Below are 15,201 nucleotides of genomic sequence, written 5' to 3' on the forward strand. Positions count from 1 at the left end.
GAATCAACGACAAAAGCAAATGCCACTAACGGCACAGATACAAAATTCAGAAACAGAACAAAGTAAAAGAGTTGTCGTAAGGGCCGTGTCCGACAGTTGCTTCGCAAGAAGCGGATCCACTACCCCTATTGCGGCTGGCCTTGATAGTATGGCATGCCACCCATCGGCATCTGTGAGGGATAGTAGTAGTTCGCGTCCGGAGCAGGCGTAGGAGGCGGCAAGCCGGGCATTGCATATGAAGGAACGAAGCTTTCTGCAGGTTGGTAGCTTTCACCCTGAGCTTGCTGCTGGGCTTCCGAGGCAGGCATATAAAATACCATGCCATTGCTTTCGTGAGCAACCATTCCTGATTGTGGCTGCGCCTGTTGTCCTTGCTGCGACTGCTGCTCAGGCTCCTGTGGTTGTGGTGGAGGGTGTTGTGGAGCCGACGAAGGCGGCGGCATAGGGCCACCAAGCGGCGATATCATATAGCCTTGTGGTGGTGGGACATACATCTGCATTGGCTGGTATCCGTTGGGGCCTGGAGGGTAGTAGTAGCCTTGCTGCGGGTATGGAGGATAGTATCCTTGGCCGTACTGCATCATCGGCGGTTGAAACGATGGAGCGTGAATGGCTTGCTCAGGAATACCCGACAAGGGTGTACCGTTCGGCGGCGGCTGCTGAGCGTATGCATACTGCTGGCGAGGAGAGAAGTACGCCTGCGCTGGCTGCGCCTGGTTGAATGCGGGCGCCTGTTCATGTATATGCGCAGGCAACTGGTTCTGGAACGGCTGCATCTCTGCAGGCGCGGGTGCTTGCTGCAGTACAGCGGGCGACTCGATGCCGGTAACAGAAATTGCCTTTTGCGGTCTCGGCTGGTGTACGGTTGTTGTCGGAGTGCCTTGGAAAGTTGGCTGTTGCGGAAGGGGGAAGGTATGTACCTGCATGCCAGTAGGGGTCTGGTGTCCGGACAAGGGCCCCATCGGAGTGCTTGACGCCGAAAAGTGCGATTGCGAGCCGTGCGGTAGTCTGACCACTGGTCTATTCGGCGGCATGGCGCCTGTGTAAGATCCAACGGGCGAGAAGGCCGTGTCCCTAGCATTGCTCGCAAACGACGAGCGCCGGCTTGCTGCAACGCTGGCTGCGTACATGCTACCACCGTACATGCTCGTCCGCCGGCTGGAATACCCATATCCACCAATACTCCTCTGATATGCATTGCGACCGAATCCTTGCTGGTTTGGCCTCATCTGCCTAGGGATGAAGATGAAGGATCGGTCGGGCGAAGGGAAGATATAGCGCTGAGTGTGACCTGGCAGTGAGATCCGCACTGGTTTATCGCGACGAAGCGGCGGTCTGTGGTCTGGGAGGCGAGCATACTGCTTCCAAGGCACCTCTGAGAAGGTAATAGGCGCCTTCATACCAGGGAGGTAGACACGGATCTGAACTTTGCCTACCAGCGTCGTGCTGGAGAAGGATAGTACTCGAGATGCCTGGTTCTGATTGTTGCCCTGCATCCTGGGGAAGAGGCGATTCGACTCGTCGTGATCTTGCGGCGTATCTACTGGTTTGGCCGGCGCGGTCGGTTCCTCATTGATCGTATCGTGGAGATCGTGTTTCCATGGTTTCTCAGCTGCTCTTTCTGTGTGTGCCATCTGATTTGCAGGCGAAAACGGTCCTCCTACATTTGCTCCTCGCCCTCGGCCTCTTGTGTTCCATACGCCTCTGACTGGCGGTGCGCCCTGCCCGTGGTTGCTGCGAGTGTCGTGCATGAAGAATCCGCCGCGGTTGGGGATGAAAGCTGGATCCGCATCGCGCTTTCTCTTGTACTCTTCGTGCTCCCGTCGCTGCCTCTCCATGGGCGTCTCGCCGTTGCCAGATACAATCACAGTGCCTTGCGAGACAGGGGGAGCTGCGGTTGAAACGCTGTCCTCGAAGTCCACCATGTCTTGCGCGGGCTGCTCTTCGATCTTGAGCCCATTCATCATCGCCTCGGTATCAGCCATCGGTTTGAACGTGCTGTTGGCTTGCGGCTGCGGTAATTCGTCCTGTGCCTGGTCTCTGCCCACTTTCTTTCCGCTCTTCTTCCTGCCTTTCCGTGCCTTCTTGCCTGCAGTCTTGGCTCCGTTGGCTGCTGCCTCAGTATCCTCCGCTTGCCCTTCCACCGGTGCAGCGTCTCCTCCCAGGCTGCTTGCGTCCATCTCCTCATCATCCCCATCGGTCAGAACCGATCCTTCACTCTGCGAATCCTCAACCATCACCGGGCCCTCTTCATCTTCGCCCTCCTCATCGGCACGTCGCCGGCGACCCACGAGCGATTTGAATGAGCGTCCAGCCGCCATGATGTGCGAATTATGTGTCCGTTAAAAATGCAAGGAGCGGCGGAAGTGAACAACGACGTCGTAAAAGGGCGACCGGCTGCCCAGGCGCACCGGTATCGAAGACCCAGGAAAGGGTGGCGCGAGGGGTTGTTAGGATGGAGAGCGCGCGCCGAGACTCCACTGCCGTGTCATCTCAGTCTACGCACTGCCCTGATTTGCGGCGGGGTGGTGGGATGAGGTAGTGATATCGCTCCTCGAGGGAACGACTGCTCGATGACCGGTCACGGGCTCATCGGAACTTTGCGTGAACTTGTGAGGAGGGTTCGAGATTCCATGCCAAGAAGCGGTCCGTTCGGACGTCAGTCCGTAAGTCGATCAAGATTCAAGATTCGAGATCGTGGCAACGGTATTTGAGTGCATTTTCTTAGACTCGTTATCATTCGAGTGCCTGAGTACCAACGATACTTCCTGATATCTAGTACTATCTATGCACTCTCTGTTCCAAGTTTCCTAAGTTCTTGCAAGAAGGTCTCAGCGTTGACCAGCTCCGTGCTGCCGTAGACAACCCTCTTTCTGCTGACGGCGCTAGCTGCTCCACTGGAAGTGCTCGTCCGCTTTGCCCAGTCTTGCAGATTGCCATACTCGTCCATGCTACCACCTCCGACGGTAAAGACAATAGCTTCACTAAAGCCTTGCCTTCGCTGGCCAAAGGACGGGTCGATGCCTCGCTTCTCCTGCGTGCCTGAGCGTGCATCCTTGGCGCTGGGAGGCATCGTTCCGCGGGCGTTGGCAGATCGAGGATCGAAGTAAAGGAAGCCCTCTGTCTTCTGCAATGCGCTCGTAGATGCATTTTGAGGGTCCATCAGACTTTCCGTGATCTTCGTAAGCGTGAGGTCCTTGTTCGCGGGCAAGAAGTTCTTGACTCCTGAGATGAGGTTGTCAAAGTTAGCTCCCAAACCGGCATCTTTGAATCGATCCGTCAGTCGTGACGAGATGGAGCTGAATCCTCGAAAAAGGTCGTTGGACGCAGACGACTGCTGTGTCTGCTGGGTGGGCGCGGACGAAATCATCGTCATTCGCGTGATTTCTCGTACTCGTCGAATGTAAGTGAGCGGTGTTGTGTCGACGGGAGTCTTCTTCAGTGCTTCTTCAAACGATTCCATATCAGATCGTTTGAGTTCAGTCTCTGTGCTCAAGAACCAGATGATGAAGATGCGCAGCTTGTCTTGGGCATTGTTACCCTTATCTGTGCTGTTAATCAGTTCCAGCATCTGTGCCTTGGTTTGCTTCTTGATGTCCTCTTCCAGCTGGAAGAAATTGTCAAGCTGCCGATCCTTGATACCCTTGAGAAGTGCAGTTGCAATGTTCATGTGCATATCAAGCAGGGACTTTCGCTCTCGAAGCTCTGGGAGAAGCGTGATTGCGGCTTTGAGATGCTGGGCAGAAGCACTCGTCTCGTTCTGTAAATCCTCGATCGAGTTCACCCCGGACTTCTTCGTCACATCAGCCGCATCGTCTTTGTATCGTGTCAATTCTGCGTCGATGTCTTCAGCAACCTGAGGGAACGGGATTCCAGCATTCTTGTTCCAGAAAAAATCATTCGCATTCAAGTCGTAAGACCGCTTGACAGTTTCCTTGGCAGGGTCGTTCTCGTCCACTGGAATTTCAACGGTGATGCGGTTGAGATGCATGCTAAGCACATCATGTATCAAAGATTGATAGGTCCAGGAATGAGACAGCATGGGCACCAAGTCAACATTTCGATCCACGATGATCAGGACTGGCCGTGATGATGAGGGCGCGCCTTGTGATGTCGAGGGTCGGTTGCCGGAGAAGAGGTTGTCTTTCGAATTGAGAATATGATCTCGTAGTTTGCGGTCCAGCTTGGCTGCAATCATCTCAGCAGCTCCAGCCTTTGGACATCGAATGATGGGAATCGTGCCTGTGAACACATTAGCTTGGTGTTGCTCAATCTCGAGGTCCTGCATACCCATTGTGACTGCCACGCTGAAAAGACCGCTAACAATCCTGTCCACATTGGCATCGATGTCCTCGTCGCTGGTCTGAGCACTGTTCATCGACCAATACGTCTCTTTTCCCATTCCCAGGCTAAACAGGTTCGGTTCGCTGACGATGAAGTTGAGGTACTGATCGAAGACTTGGCTGATGCTTTCTGATGTGCCGGCTTGCGCTGTCTGGGAGGCAAAGTCTTCCAACAAGGGCCGTGGTATTGACGATAGGAAGTTGATGTATGCGGGTGAATATAGACCATTCTGGAGGTCCTTGGTGATGCGCTCGAGGTTCGCTGCAGTAGGCTCAAGGAGGTACAATACAGGCACATCTGGGATAGGATGTCTCTGGCCATTGATATTTCTAGAGCATGGCTGTTAGTGCAGCTCTCGTCTCAGCATACCATGCTACTGCGCCAACAGGCAGTACGTACAGATGTATCGTTATCCCCCAACTCCTCAAGTCGTTGACGCGCAGTACGCTGCTTATGACATCTCTTCCCAAGTTGTCGAAGACGAGAACCTTCCAGATGGGCTCTCCGTCTGAATTGAGGATCGGAGTGGACTTGGGGATCAAGCCGCTTGAGGACGTGTTCTCTGTGAGATCGGAGCTTTCTTGCGGAACGTGGTTGAGATTGAGGATGCGCTCGATCGACACTGCGGACTGTCAGTTGTCTGCATGCGCAGGGCAGTATATTTGTACGAACCTATCTGGCGATCTCGAAGGGACTGGTAGGTGGACATGGTGTGCTTTGGCTGCGTCCCAGCCTCGCCCGGTTTCAGCGCATGGATTTCGAGTAGTCGTGTAGAATTTTTAAGAGGCGGGTCTTGAGGCAAGGTGGTCTTGAATTGGTTGGAGCCTGGAAATGTGCGATTTCTTTACACTTTGAACAGCTGGCTCTGGCAGCAGCAGCCATCACATGAAATGAGCTGCTCCTGCCCAAGTCCGGTTGCGTGTGGAGTCGGAGGACGGGTAGAGCCGCTCCGATGGCCTGCGCCGCAAACCACTTGCCCGCCTTCTTCTTTGCGCTTTCTTCCTCCAGTCACCCACACACACAACAACAACACCCCCTCTAACCCGCACCCTCATCACCACCATCCGCCCGCTGCTTGAACCACTCCCCTTTCCTTAAATACGTCTGTGATGAGCGATTGACAGGGCAGTGACGGCGTCTTCGTGGTGTACGTGTCGGTGGCAAAGGGTGGGCAAATTGCGACGGTCACCTCGCGCAGGCGACAGCGTCTCTCTGACTGCATACCAAGCACGTCTGCTGCTGCTACTGCTGCTGTTCCGCGTCGGCTGTGCTTCACTGCGGCAGCGTATTCTCTGTACTCTTCACTACATTTGTTGAGCGAGCAGCGACACCTTAAGTCGTGCGCCGCGCGCATCTGACAGCAGTGCGAGGGAGTGAGAGGAGACATACATCCGGCCAGGGATGGGCTCGCCTGGCTGAATCGGGCCTCCATCTCGTGCACGCCAGCACCTTCAACACTCGGCCACACTCGCCAATTCCACCAGCCAGTCCTTCAGCAAACACCTACCGCTCGCTCGCCGAGACGCCCGTCAAGCCTGCGTTTCAGCGCACTGGGGTCTGGTGTCTCCCGCAGCGAGACCCGCCAACAGCTGGAGCGTCATCAAATCCTTAGACTTTCCAACCTGCCGAGCACTCCGCAGCTGACGCCGGAGATTCGTGCTGCACAGTCAGCGCACGGACCACTTTCCTGTCCCAATCCGGCAGACACCACGCTGCCACACACCCTCGCCCGCAATGGATCATAACAATAATTTGTTTGCGGATAATCAGCAGTTCAATGCATATGACAATCTGAACCTCTTTCAGGCTGGCTCTGATTCCAATTTCAACGAGGCTGGCTGGGGCGTAAACGCCAGCGACTATGGATCCCAGTCACGTGGCCAGCTTCCTGCAGTCAACAATACCTGGCAGCAGAATGCAAACCACTTGTCGGCCCCGTCGTCCAATGCAGGCTACAACGGCCAGGCATCGCCATACGGACGTACTCTGAATCAAAGTCCGGTCTCGTTCAACCAGAATCAATATCAGAACTACAGCCAACAGCAACAGCAGAGCTTTCAGCCGTACGGACAGTCACAGTATGATCAGTCGCTCTTCTCTCGACCCGGCAGCGGCCAGAACTTCACCAACACCGTCACGCCTCAGGCTCTGGAGCGTAACACGCAACCTGCATATACTGGCAGTCCCTACGGCAACCCTGCTTTTCCGAACAATGCCTTTGGTCAGAATTCATCCCTTAGGCCCAATTCGACGCCACTGCAAGCACGCCCCGTCAGACAGAAGATACTCAGCGATGCTGTCCCCAAAGGCGACGACTCAGGCATGTTCAGCATCATCAACTTCGACGCTCTTGCTCGTGCCACCAACACCGAGCGCATGGGCAATTACGTCAATGTCGGCAAGGAACCACTCGAATGGGGTATTACAAGAAATGTAGTCCCATCGTACGTCCCTCGAAAGTCTCGCAGTGAGCTGAGAGCGCTCGCAGCCAACAACGCGACAGCTCTCGCCAAGATCGGAAAGAAGTCGAGCAAGAAGACGAAGGCCTACCCAACCTTACTGAGCGACATCAAATCTGCAAGTGCTTCGGCTTCAAGCACTGGGGGAATCAAGCACGAGCAAGAGACGTCCAGTTCTGAAGAACTCTCTTCCGATGACGACTCCGATTATACCGACGAAGACGACGACGAAGACTCGCCTTTGCCGGCAAAACGCCCGGACAACCCCAAGCAAGGAGTTGAATACGACACTATCAAAGCTCTTTGGCGCAGTAAGCGCAAGACCCTCTCCTCAGAGTCGATTCGCAAAGGTCTGGTCGACTTCTGGGAGATCGTGAGAAACATCAGAGACCGATGGAAGAAGGATGTCCAAGATGTGACAGATGCGGAGGAGAAGAAGCAGACTGGGCAACTCCCCATGCTTCAAAGCAGAGTCAAGGATCAACGCGACATGATGGAGTCAGCATTCAAGGCTGCGCTCAAGCATGGCCACCGTGGTCTTCTCGAACTGTGAGTACAACCCTTTCTTTTTCTATCGATCGTGACATGTGGAATTCTGGTGCGCCATTTACATAGAGGGTTCATATCGGCGGCGGCGGCGGCGGGCGGGCGGGCGAGCCAGCGAGCAATCGCATTGCACAAAGAATGTGTAATGTCAGAGGTAAACTCTGTGAAAACGACAAGGCTCGTGGCATAGAGCTTTTGAGGTGTTCTGTCTACGCACTGGTTGCAATCACAACCACGATGCAGCTTGTGAACCTTTCGGATATAGAACCATTTGATGTCTTGCCCCCGCCAGTGGGACACGACGAACCCTTGAACTTTTTTGTATTCCTAGCATCAGCACTTGTATTTCCGTACTGACAGAATCGTGCCTAGACTTGCAGAGAATCTTCCTCTAATATTCGTCTGCTACCAATTCCTCCTCGACCGACTCAAAGCGGAGGATATCAACGGCGGCCTACCACGTGCCATGCTGGAAACGATGAGCCTCTGCACCACGCTCACAAACGACAAGATCGAGAGGGTGCACCTGGTCAAAGTCTTGCCCCGCTGCACCAGGAAAGGCGACGCCAAGACTCAGTTCTACGTGAAGAAGATCATGGCTAACGCAGATATCGCCGACAAGGAAGCAGCTAGCAAGCCTGAGAAGAAGCCGGACGAGAAGGCCGCTACTGGAACAATTGACGACAAGACGACTGCCATTCCGGCGAAGCGTACTGCTCCAGAAGCCGTTGCGGGAGTGAAGCGTGCCGCCACTACATCGGCTACAGATGGAACAGCAACGAAGAAGGTAGCCGCCGCAGGCACTAAGACGAACGGTATCAACGCAGTACCAAAGGTGAACGGTGCTGTGAAGAAGCCGGTCTCGAGCAGCGATACCGCCAAACCGACCACGACTGCAGCTGCCCCCCGCAAGACGGTAGTACCCAAATCATCGGGTTTCTTCTCAAGCCTACAATCAGCGTCGAAGAAGCCAGGCACTTCAAATGCAGACAAGGCTGCTGGATCTACTGTGAAACCTGCAAAACAGACCTCTGCACCGAAGCCAGCATTCTCGTTTGCAGAAACCATGGCCAACCTGGCAAAGCCCAAGGAGGAGAAGCCTGCTGCGAAGCCTCAAAAGGAGGTGCCGCCAGAGACGCCAGAGGAGCGCGAGAAGCGACTCCGCAAGGAGAAGCGTCGCAAGCTACACGTCACCTTCAAGCCTGGCGATGAGCTTGTGCAGATACGCTACTTCACCCACGACCCGCAGGAAGAGATTGGCCACGACTCCAGTCAAATGCGTGATATGGCCGATGTTGGCGGTGAGGGTCGTGTGCTGAAGCAACACGCACATATGATGGAAATCGACGATGAGGACGATGTGCTTGAAGAGGTCGAGGACCTCAAGGAGTTCACCACACCTTCGCTGGTCGACTTCAGCGTCGTGGACGAGGAGGAGCGCAAGCGTAATTACGCCCCATACGGTGGCGGGGAGCAGCAGCCTGACTCCAAAGAACGAGCTGTGCGTGACGAATATGAGAACAACAACCTCATCGTCATCTATACAAATTCGAGCCAGATTCCTCCCAACCCACGCGAGCCCGCTGATCCCTACAACGGCGAACCTGGTCAGCCTTTGCGGTACTTTGGCGCTCCCGAAGAGAAGTACAGTGCACGTGCCCAAGCAAAGAGAAATCAGTCAAACAACATGCCAAGTGGATTCGACCTCACCGCGTTCATGAAGAAGCAGCAGCAGCAGAATCAGCAGCAACAGCCTGCTGCCCATTCGATGAACCCGGACGTCATGTCCATCCTGGCCTCTTTGCAGCAGGCTGCACCAGCTCAGGCTACTCCACCTCCGCCACAAGTACCAGCATTCGGACAGCCGTACATGGCCCCACAGCCAGCAGCCGTCCCACCACCGCCACCGCCTCCAGCAGGCCTCGATCTGGGTGCCATCTTGGCTTCACTCAACGCTGGCAACAACCAGCAGAGCAATTACGGTGCGCCGAATGCCGCTCCCATGATGAGCTACGGACAAAACAACCCGGCACCAAACGATCCGGAGGTCGCCAGGATCAGAGCCTCTGGCAATCCCAACTACAAGACCAGAGTCTGTCGATACTGGCAGGAGGGCAGGTGTCAGAAGGGTGACAGCTGCAGCTTTCTCCACGAGTAAAAACACAACTGCATGAAATGATGATGCGTCTACAAATGGCATAGCGAAAGGCGTTTTTGGGAGGTTCACAGTCGGCAGTCACAGCATAGCCGGCTCATTATGGGCGTTCTTCGCAGGAGGCAGTCTTGGATGCATATCTGAACGCGTACTTTACTGCGTGTACATACGAGAACAGCATCGCTCAAGCAAGGAGAGCGATGACTTTGTAGCATAGCTGAGAACCATGACATAGCTCTTATGGGAGAAGACGTCTTCTTCTCTGCGACGAGCAAATTCAACAGAAGTGTAAAACTTGATCATCCATTCATTCGTGTCATATGCTTTTCCTCCACCCCATCCCTTCATCATCAAAACATCCTGCATCCTAATTCTCATTCTCATCACAAATGCGGCACCTGCGCACTCGCCAACCCCAAATTCACAATACTCAACAACCCCTCCCCCAGAATCAACCCGCTCGCCAAAACAATCATCGGCGTCTCCTCCCTCCTCTTCCACCGAATCCACCACCACGCCATCACCCCGCCCACCGTCCGCGCCAACGTAAAACTCGGCGTATTATACATCCCCACCGCGACCGCAATTCCACCCGGAATATACGGCGTCCAGCTCGCCTTCCTGCTATTCCCGTAGATCCTCAGCGCGGTGAGCAGCGCCCAGAGGATGGCGGCCGCGGCGGCGAATTCTGCGGTTTTAGGGGGAAGGCCTTGGCCGGTGACGAGGCGGGCCGTGAAGACCCAGACGAAGCCCGTGGGGACCTGGAAGAGGCCGCCGGGGATTTTGTAGACGGTGGTGTAGAGGCGGTAGACGCAGGCGCTGACGACGGCGCCGATGGCGGAGCCGATGAGTTGGCCCCAGAATTGGGCTTTGGGGCTCGCGCCGAGGAGGTGGCCGCATTTGAGGTCTTGGAGGAGGTCGCCGGCTTGGAGGGCGCCGGCTTCGCTGATCCCTCCGGCGATGAGGTTGATGGTGATGGCGTTGGGGCTGTGGGAGGGGACGACGGCGGCGAAGATGAGTTGGGTTAGTTTGGAGATGCCCGAGACGGGGTTGAGGTCTGTTTCGCCCAGGGCGCGGACGCCCATTATGCTGAGGAGCATGGCGAGGAGGAGGGCGAAGATTGTCAGGCCGAGGTTGATGATTCCGGCGAAGGAGTATTGGACGGCGAAGATGCAGAAGACGAGGGTGAGAACGAAGCCGACGAGTGTCGTTTTCAGGCCGATCTGGTGTTCCGGGGGTGCGTCGTACTCGGGTTGGTCGTCGATGGAATGCGATTTGGACTTTGAGAGGGAGGTTGTGCGCTCGGGCTCGTCCAGGTTGACAGGACTATAGCCACGCATGACTGGTCGAGTAATGTCTTTAAGATATCGTCCGAGGCCCTTTTGCCTCATTTGATGGACGACGTCTGGACCGTATTCGCGGGTGTAGTAGATGGTAGGCCGCAAGATCAACCAGCCAAGGCTGACAATGGCATCCGCCAACATTATTGCCAGACTGACCCACACGATCCAGCCCTTGGATCCAGTGTTCCAATCCGACACAGGTCCAGGAGCCCAGCCCTCACTCTTCGCAATAGGTGAGAGGACCGCCCATCCCAGAAGCGCGCCCAGAAACATGTGGATGGTGGTTGCTGGACCCATGATGATGCCTTGACCGACATAAGCTGGGCTGGGATTGAGACTCCAGACCCACGTCTTCGACATATAGAGGCCAAGAAAGGGAATCGAATGGAGCTGTGGCAAAAAGTACGATACGAGGGTCTATGCGACATCAGCGTTGATTCTACGTCAAGCTTACTGCCTGTACATACATATCCTCCTGATATGCCGAAAGAGATTGTGAGCAGACGGATCTGCTTCCTCCAATCCTTCTTGGCTTCCTCACTACTACTATCTCGTCTTGTGAGAGGCTCCTCTTCAGGCCATTCAGTTTGTCCTGCAGCGGGAGACGCATCTGACAACAGACCTCGACTTTCTTCGTCGTTTCCCGTGTTAGGTTGTTTTCGCTGTCGAGCCGCGTGCTGCTCAATGTTACCTTCGGCACCAGTCTTGGTGCCACCGTGCAGGACGCCGATCATAAGCGCTGTTGCCGTCCCTGAGGGAAACTTTAGCTTCTCGCGTATGATGACCTCCTTTCGCAATGGCACTGCAAAGACGACCCCGAAGAAACACAACCCCAGAGCCCAGAGGATCAACTTCTCAAGAGGCAGATGAATGCTTCCATGCTTCCGTCCTTCGGCCAAGACGGAGACGATCTGTGGATCTGTAGAGTTGCTCTCTGGGGTCTCTGACGGCTTGAGCAGAAACTCGAGCGCGGGTATTACACCCACGAAGCCGCATCCCAAGGGCATTGTCCCGACTGATCCTGCCACTGTCTGAACCAGGACGTTCTCAACCTCACTAAACCCTTCTCCAAGTCCCCATCTCTTCATTGGACCTCCCATGTGGTGCGCAAACGAGCGAAGGCCTTTGAAGTATGCGAATCCAATAAGCGCACTGGGCATGGCCATGCCTGAGATCCATCCCGTCTGTAGGCCGAAATATGTGTTGGAAAAAGCGATCAAGATCCCGATGACAGTCCCCATGAGCAGTGCTCTTAATGTAAATTGGGATTCCTCGCTCTTCTTCGCCAAAAATGTTGCGTCCGGCTCCTGGCCAACTGGTTCCTGTGCAATGCTTCGGCTGGTCTCGTGCTCGAGTCCATCCTCGCCATCGAGCATGGCGTCGTCCTCGCGTGACGCCTCGAACGACGGAGCACCCCTATCTGGCGCCATGGCAGGTATAATCCCCTCTCCTCCCTGCGCGAGCGGTGTAGAAGGGGGGAAGTGGTCATGCGCAGAGGTGAGAGAACGTCACTTGAGCAAGTTGCGTGCTTTCCCTCTGAGGTAATCGTGGGCCAGGATTGGTCGGCCGCCCACATTCGAACGGGCCGGCAACGTGAGCCGCAAAAGCTTATCTTGGCCTATCAATCCTTTGCTGCAACTTCACGTCAAGATTTCTCCAGATTTTCGTTACCAAATCCACCAAGGTCCCGTCCACTGCTCGGCATGCCGGAACTCCCACATGGTTGGCGCGTGAGGAACAGCAACGGCGAGGTCAAGGGTCCTCCGCCCGAGTCTGATCATTCCGACTCTGAAGATGGCAGCGAGTTCAGCGACAATGGCGAGCCATTGGATATCCGACCTGATTCGCCGGGATGGGAGGATCTGGAAGACGACACCGAGACGTTGAACATCCAATGCCTGTTTTGCGCAACAACGTTCCCAAGTGCTAAAGCCATGCTGGACCATTGCACCGAGTCTCACGACTTCGACTTTCTGGACGTGCAACGTCAACACAGTATGTTGACTCTCTCAAATCGTGGCCTTGCTTGCTCGCAGAGCTTTCCCTAGTTGCAAGGTACTAACTTGAATAGAATTGGACTTCTATGGAGCCATCAAGCTGGTGAACTACATTCGTTCTGAAGTCAAGGCTGGGAAGGAGAAACCCGCGGTGGACGATGCCAAGCTATGGGAGGACGACAAGTTCTTGCAACCTGCTCTAGCGGACGATGCGCTCTTGTTCAGTTTGGACGATGTTATTGATGTAGCAGCTGGTGCCGAAGAAGATGGTCTATGAAGCAACGAGCGAATTTCGGCGGCGAGAAAGATCAATCACGCGGACAAGCATCGTTAGCACGACTCCGGACGAATTCTCGCCTAACCTCGAGGCCTCTCAGCGTGTTCGAGATGTCACTCGATTCAGCCCCCTCAGGTCTTCTCGCATCAATGCCGAGGATGCAAAAGACGTTGGAACCAGACAGCAGCCCAAAAGTCACTGTAGCGGAGTTCGAGCTTTGCTCAGCAAACCCTCTGGATGCGTACACGCACAGGCCAACTAGCTCTGAGCTAGCGTGTTGATATTAATGGCAGTGGCATGCGCTGTCTCTGGATGCACAACCTCTCCGAACACCTCTTTCAGGAGCTCTGCAATCGATCCAAAGCACAATAACACTTCGTTGCGCTACGCAGTGCTCGCTATTACCTGATTAGGACCCCAGATCAGACTTTGAACGAATAGTCGAATTAACAGTTTCCACACGCCACACTTGTAATTACACACGGATTCAGCTACTTGACACTCGTACCAAGGTCGCTCATCCATTAACATGCACCGTACTTTGCGGTTGAGCGACTCCACATGATGAGGGACCCTATCTAACTAGAATTCGTCACAAAGGAAAGTCTGTTTGTACCGGACCTTCAATCCGTTGCCCCGATGTTCTCCGTCGGTCACCGCTACTCCAAATTAAGTCGCCATCGAGAGCTCACCAAGCCCTACGCAAGGAGTCCAACGCCTCGGTGCACATTCAGTCCGTGCCCAACTTGACCAGCCATATCAGATAACTTGATGCCAATGTAACATAGGGCCTGGTCTGGCCCAAAACAGGCTGCAGAGTAAGTATTGGCAACACCTCACATTCTCTGCTGGCTTGCGCTAGATAACTTTTCCTTGGCCAATGATGCCGTCAAGTGAGAGGCGTCTTCAAGGACATCGAATCGATTCTAGTCCTGAAGATCGCGCAGAGTCATTGGTGAAGGCCCAAGAACAGCTGTAGACCTCAAACGGCTCGACACGTGCAAATTGAGCGAACATCCGCCAGACTCCAAACTGCCACTGACGATATGGCGGTTCGTGCTGAGATCAGAGCGTCATCGTGGTTATTTGGATCTCAGCCCCTTTCGGACATCGGAACCGATTCACTGGGAGCTTGTAAATGTGCTCATTGCAACATAAGTACTTTCAGTACGGTTGCTTCGGACCAGAGAAGAGCCCAGATTTCATGCATTTCGACGCGGCAACAAACATGTTCATCAAAAGCCTGCTGACCACGTCGGTCCTTGCCTGTCTGGTCTCTGCCACCACTCCACCAAAGCCCAAATTCGAGGTCATCGACGCAAATGTACAGCCTCCTCTTCCCCCATTAGGCCGCCTGACTGACAAGCTCTCTCCTTTGCCTAGTATGATGACATTTTCGTTTTCCCAGCGCTCCCAGCTCTCAACAACCTGGACACGTACGAAGGCCTGACGTACACCGACTTCGACGTCAACCAAGTCGGCGTTGATGGCGAAGCTCAGCTCACGGGCATCAGGCCTCACACCACGTCCAACAACATCGTCAGTGGCATACAGGCGCTATCGAAAACGGACATCAACCCCGGCTTCAGTACGAATGGCACCGATACGAAGTACTTCGACTTGAAGTACTTCTACTTCGGCTGCGCAGTGAATACGCTCGCAGGTGCTGAGGGTGTGGCACAGCAGTGCACCATCAACGTACGTCGATGAACCTCTATCGACAACTGTTTGACTCTGATACTAATATACGGTGGATCAGGTCCGTGGCTACCGGAAGTTGCACGATGCCAATCCAGTTGCATCTGCTCAATTCTCTTTCAACCCAAATATCGTCGATGTGCTCGTCGACCCTAAAATCGCCACTTTCGATAAGTCGTTCTCGGCGATCCAGCGGGTCGAGATTGTCCAGATCGAGTCCACAACGGGCGAGGCTCTGAATGTCATCGTGCTCGATGATGTTGCGTACAATCTGTACAAGTGAGGGGACCGAAGGGTGGACGATACTCGACGAGAGCCGATTAGGGACGTAGCACATTTCGAACACGAACAAACGTCGTTCAAAGCTCCTTCTTGGGGCTGT

At 54.6% G+C, this 15,201-nt stretch overlaps 6 protein-coding genes across 6 annotated transcripts; 3 read left to right on the forward strand and 3 right to left on the reverse strand.

Moving 5' to 3' along the window:
• Positions 1 to 125: 125 nt before the first annotated feature.
• M409DRAFT_51990 (uncharacterized protein) lies at positions 126 to 2,321 on the reverse strand (the record flags this gene model as incomplete). The annotated part of the gene is made up of 1 exon (XM_033811957.1): positions 126 to 2,321. One exon carries the CDS (start codon positions 2,319 to 2,321, stop codon positions 126 to 128), a length of 2,196 nt encoding a protein of 731 aa, XP_033671139.1.
• Positions 2,322 to 2,785: 464 nt separating this feature from the next.
• On the reverse strand, positions 2,786 to 5,053 carry M409DRAFT_19854 (uncharacterized protein; the record flags this gene model as incomplete). The annotated part of the gene is made up of 4 exons (XM_033805120.1): positions 2,786 to 4,242; positions 4,291 to 4,673; positions 4,744 to 4,966; positions 5,017 to 5,053. The coding sequence occupies 4 exons, from the start codon at positions 5,051 to 5,053 to the stop codon at positions 2,786 to 2,788; spliced, it is 2,100 nt and encodes a 699-aa protein (XP_033671140.1).
• A 1,025-nt stretch (positions 5,054 to 6,078) lies between these two features.
• M409DRAFT_64579 (uncharacterized protein) lies at positions 6,079 to 9,507 on the forward strand (the record flags this gene model as incomplete). Its single annotated transcript, XM_033816140.1, has 2 exons — positions 6,079 to 7,352; positions 7,722 to 9,507. The coding sequence occupies 2 exons, from the start codon at positions 6,079 to 6,081 to the stop codon at positions 9,505 to 9,507; spliced, it is 3,060 nt and encodes a 1,019-aa protein (XP_033671141.1).
• A 380-nt stretch (positions 9,508 to 9,887) lies between these two features.
• On the reverse strand, positions 9,888 to 12,277 carry M409DRAFT_19856 (uncharacterized protein; the record flags this gene model as incomplete). Its single annotated transcript, XM_033805121.1, has 2 exons — positions 9,888 to 11,264; positions 11,315 to 12,277. 2 exons carry the CDS (start codon positions 12,275 to 12,277, stop codon positions 9,888 to 9,890), a joined length of 2,340 nt encoding a protein of 779 aa, XP_033671142.1.
• Positions 12,278 to 12,550: 273 nt separating this feature from the next.
• M409DRAFT_19857 (uncharacterized protein) lies at positions 12,551 to 13,121 on the forward strand (the record flags this gene model as incomplete). The annotated part of the gene is made up of 2 exons (XM_033805122.1): positions 12,551 to 12,842; positions 12,919 to 13,121. 2 exons carry the CDS (start codon positions 12,551 to 12,553, stop codon positions 13,119 to 13,121), a joined length of 495 nt encoding a protein of 164 aa, XP_033671143.1.
• A 1,228-nt stretch (positions 13,122 to 14,349) lies between these two features.
• M409DRAFT_19858 (uncharacterized protein) lies at positions 14,350 to 15,102 on the forward strand (the record flags this gene model as incomplete). Its single annotated transcript, XM_033805123.1, has 3 exons — positions 14,350 to 14,445; positions 14,505 to 14,819; positions 14,881 to 15,102. The coding sequence occupies 3 exons, from the start codon at positions 14,350 to 14,352 to the stop codon at positions 15,100 to 15,102; spliced, it is 633 nt and encodes a 210-aa protein (XP_033671144.1).
• Positions 15,103 to 15,201: the final 99 nt, after the last annotated feature.

This window comes from Zasmidium cellare (genome assembly GCF_010093935.1).
Source record: "Zasmidium cellare ATCC 36951 unplaced genomic scaffold M409scaffold_8, whole genome shotgun sequence".
In the NCBI taxonomy this organism is placed as follows: Eukaryota; Fungi; Ascomycota; class Dothideomycetes; order Mycosphaerellales; family Mycosphaerellaceae; genus Zasmidium; species Zasmidium cellare.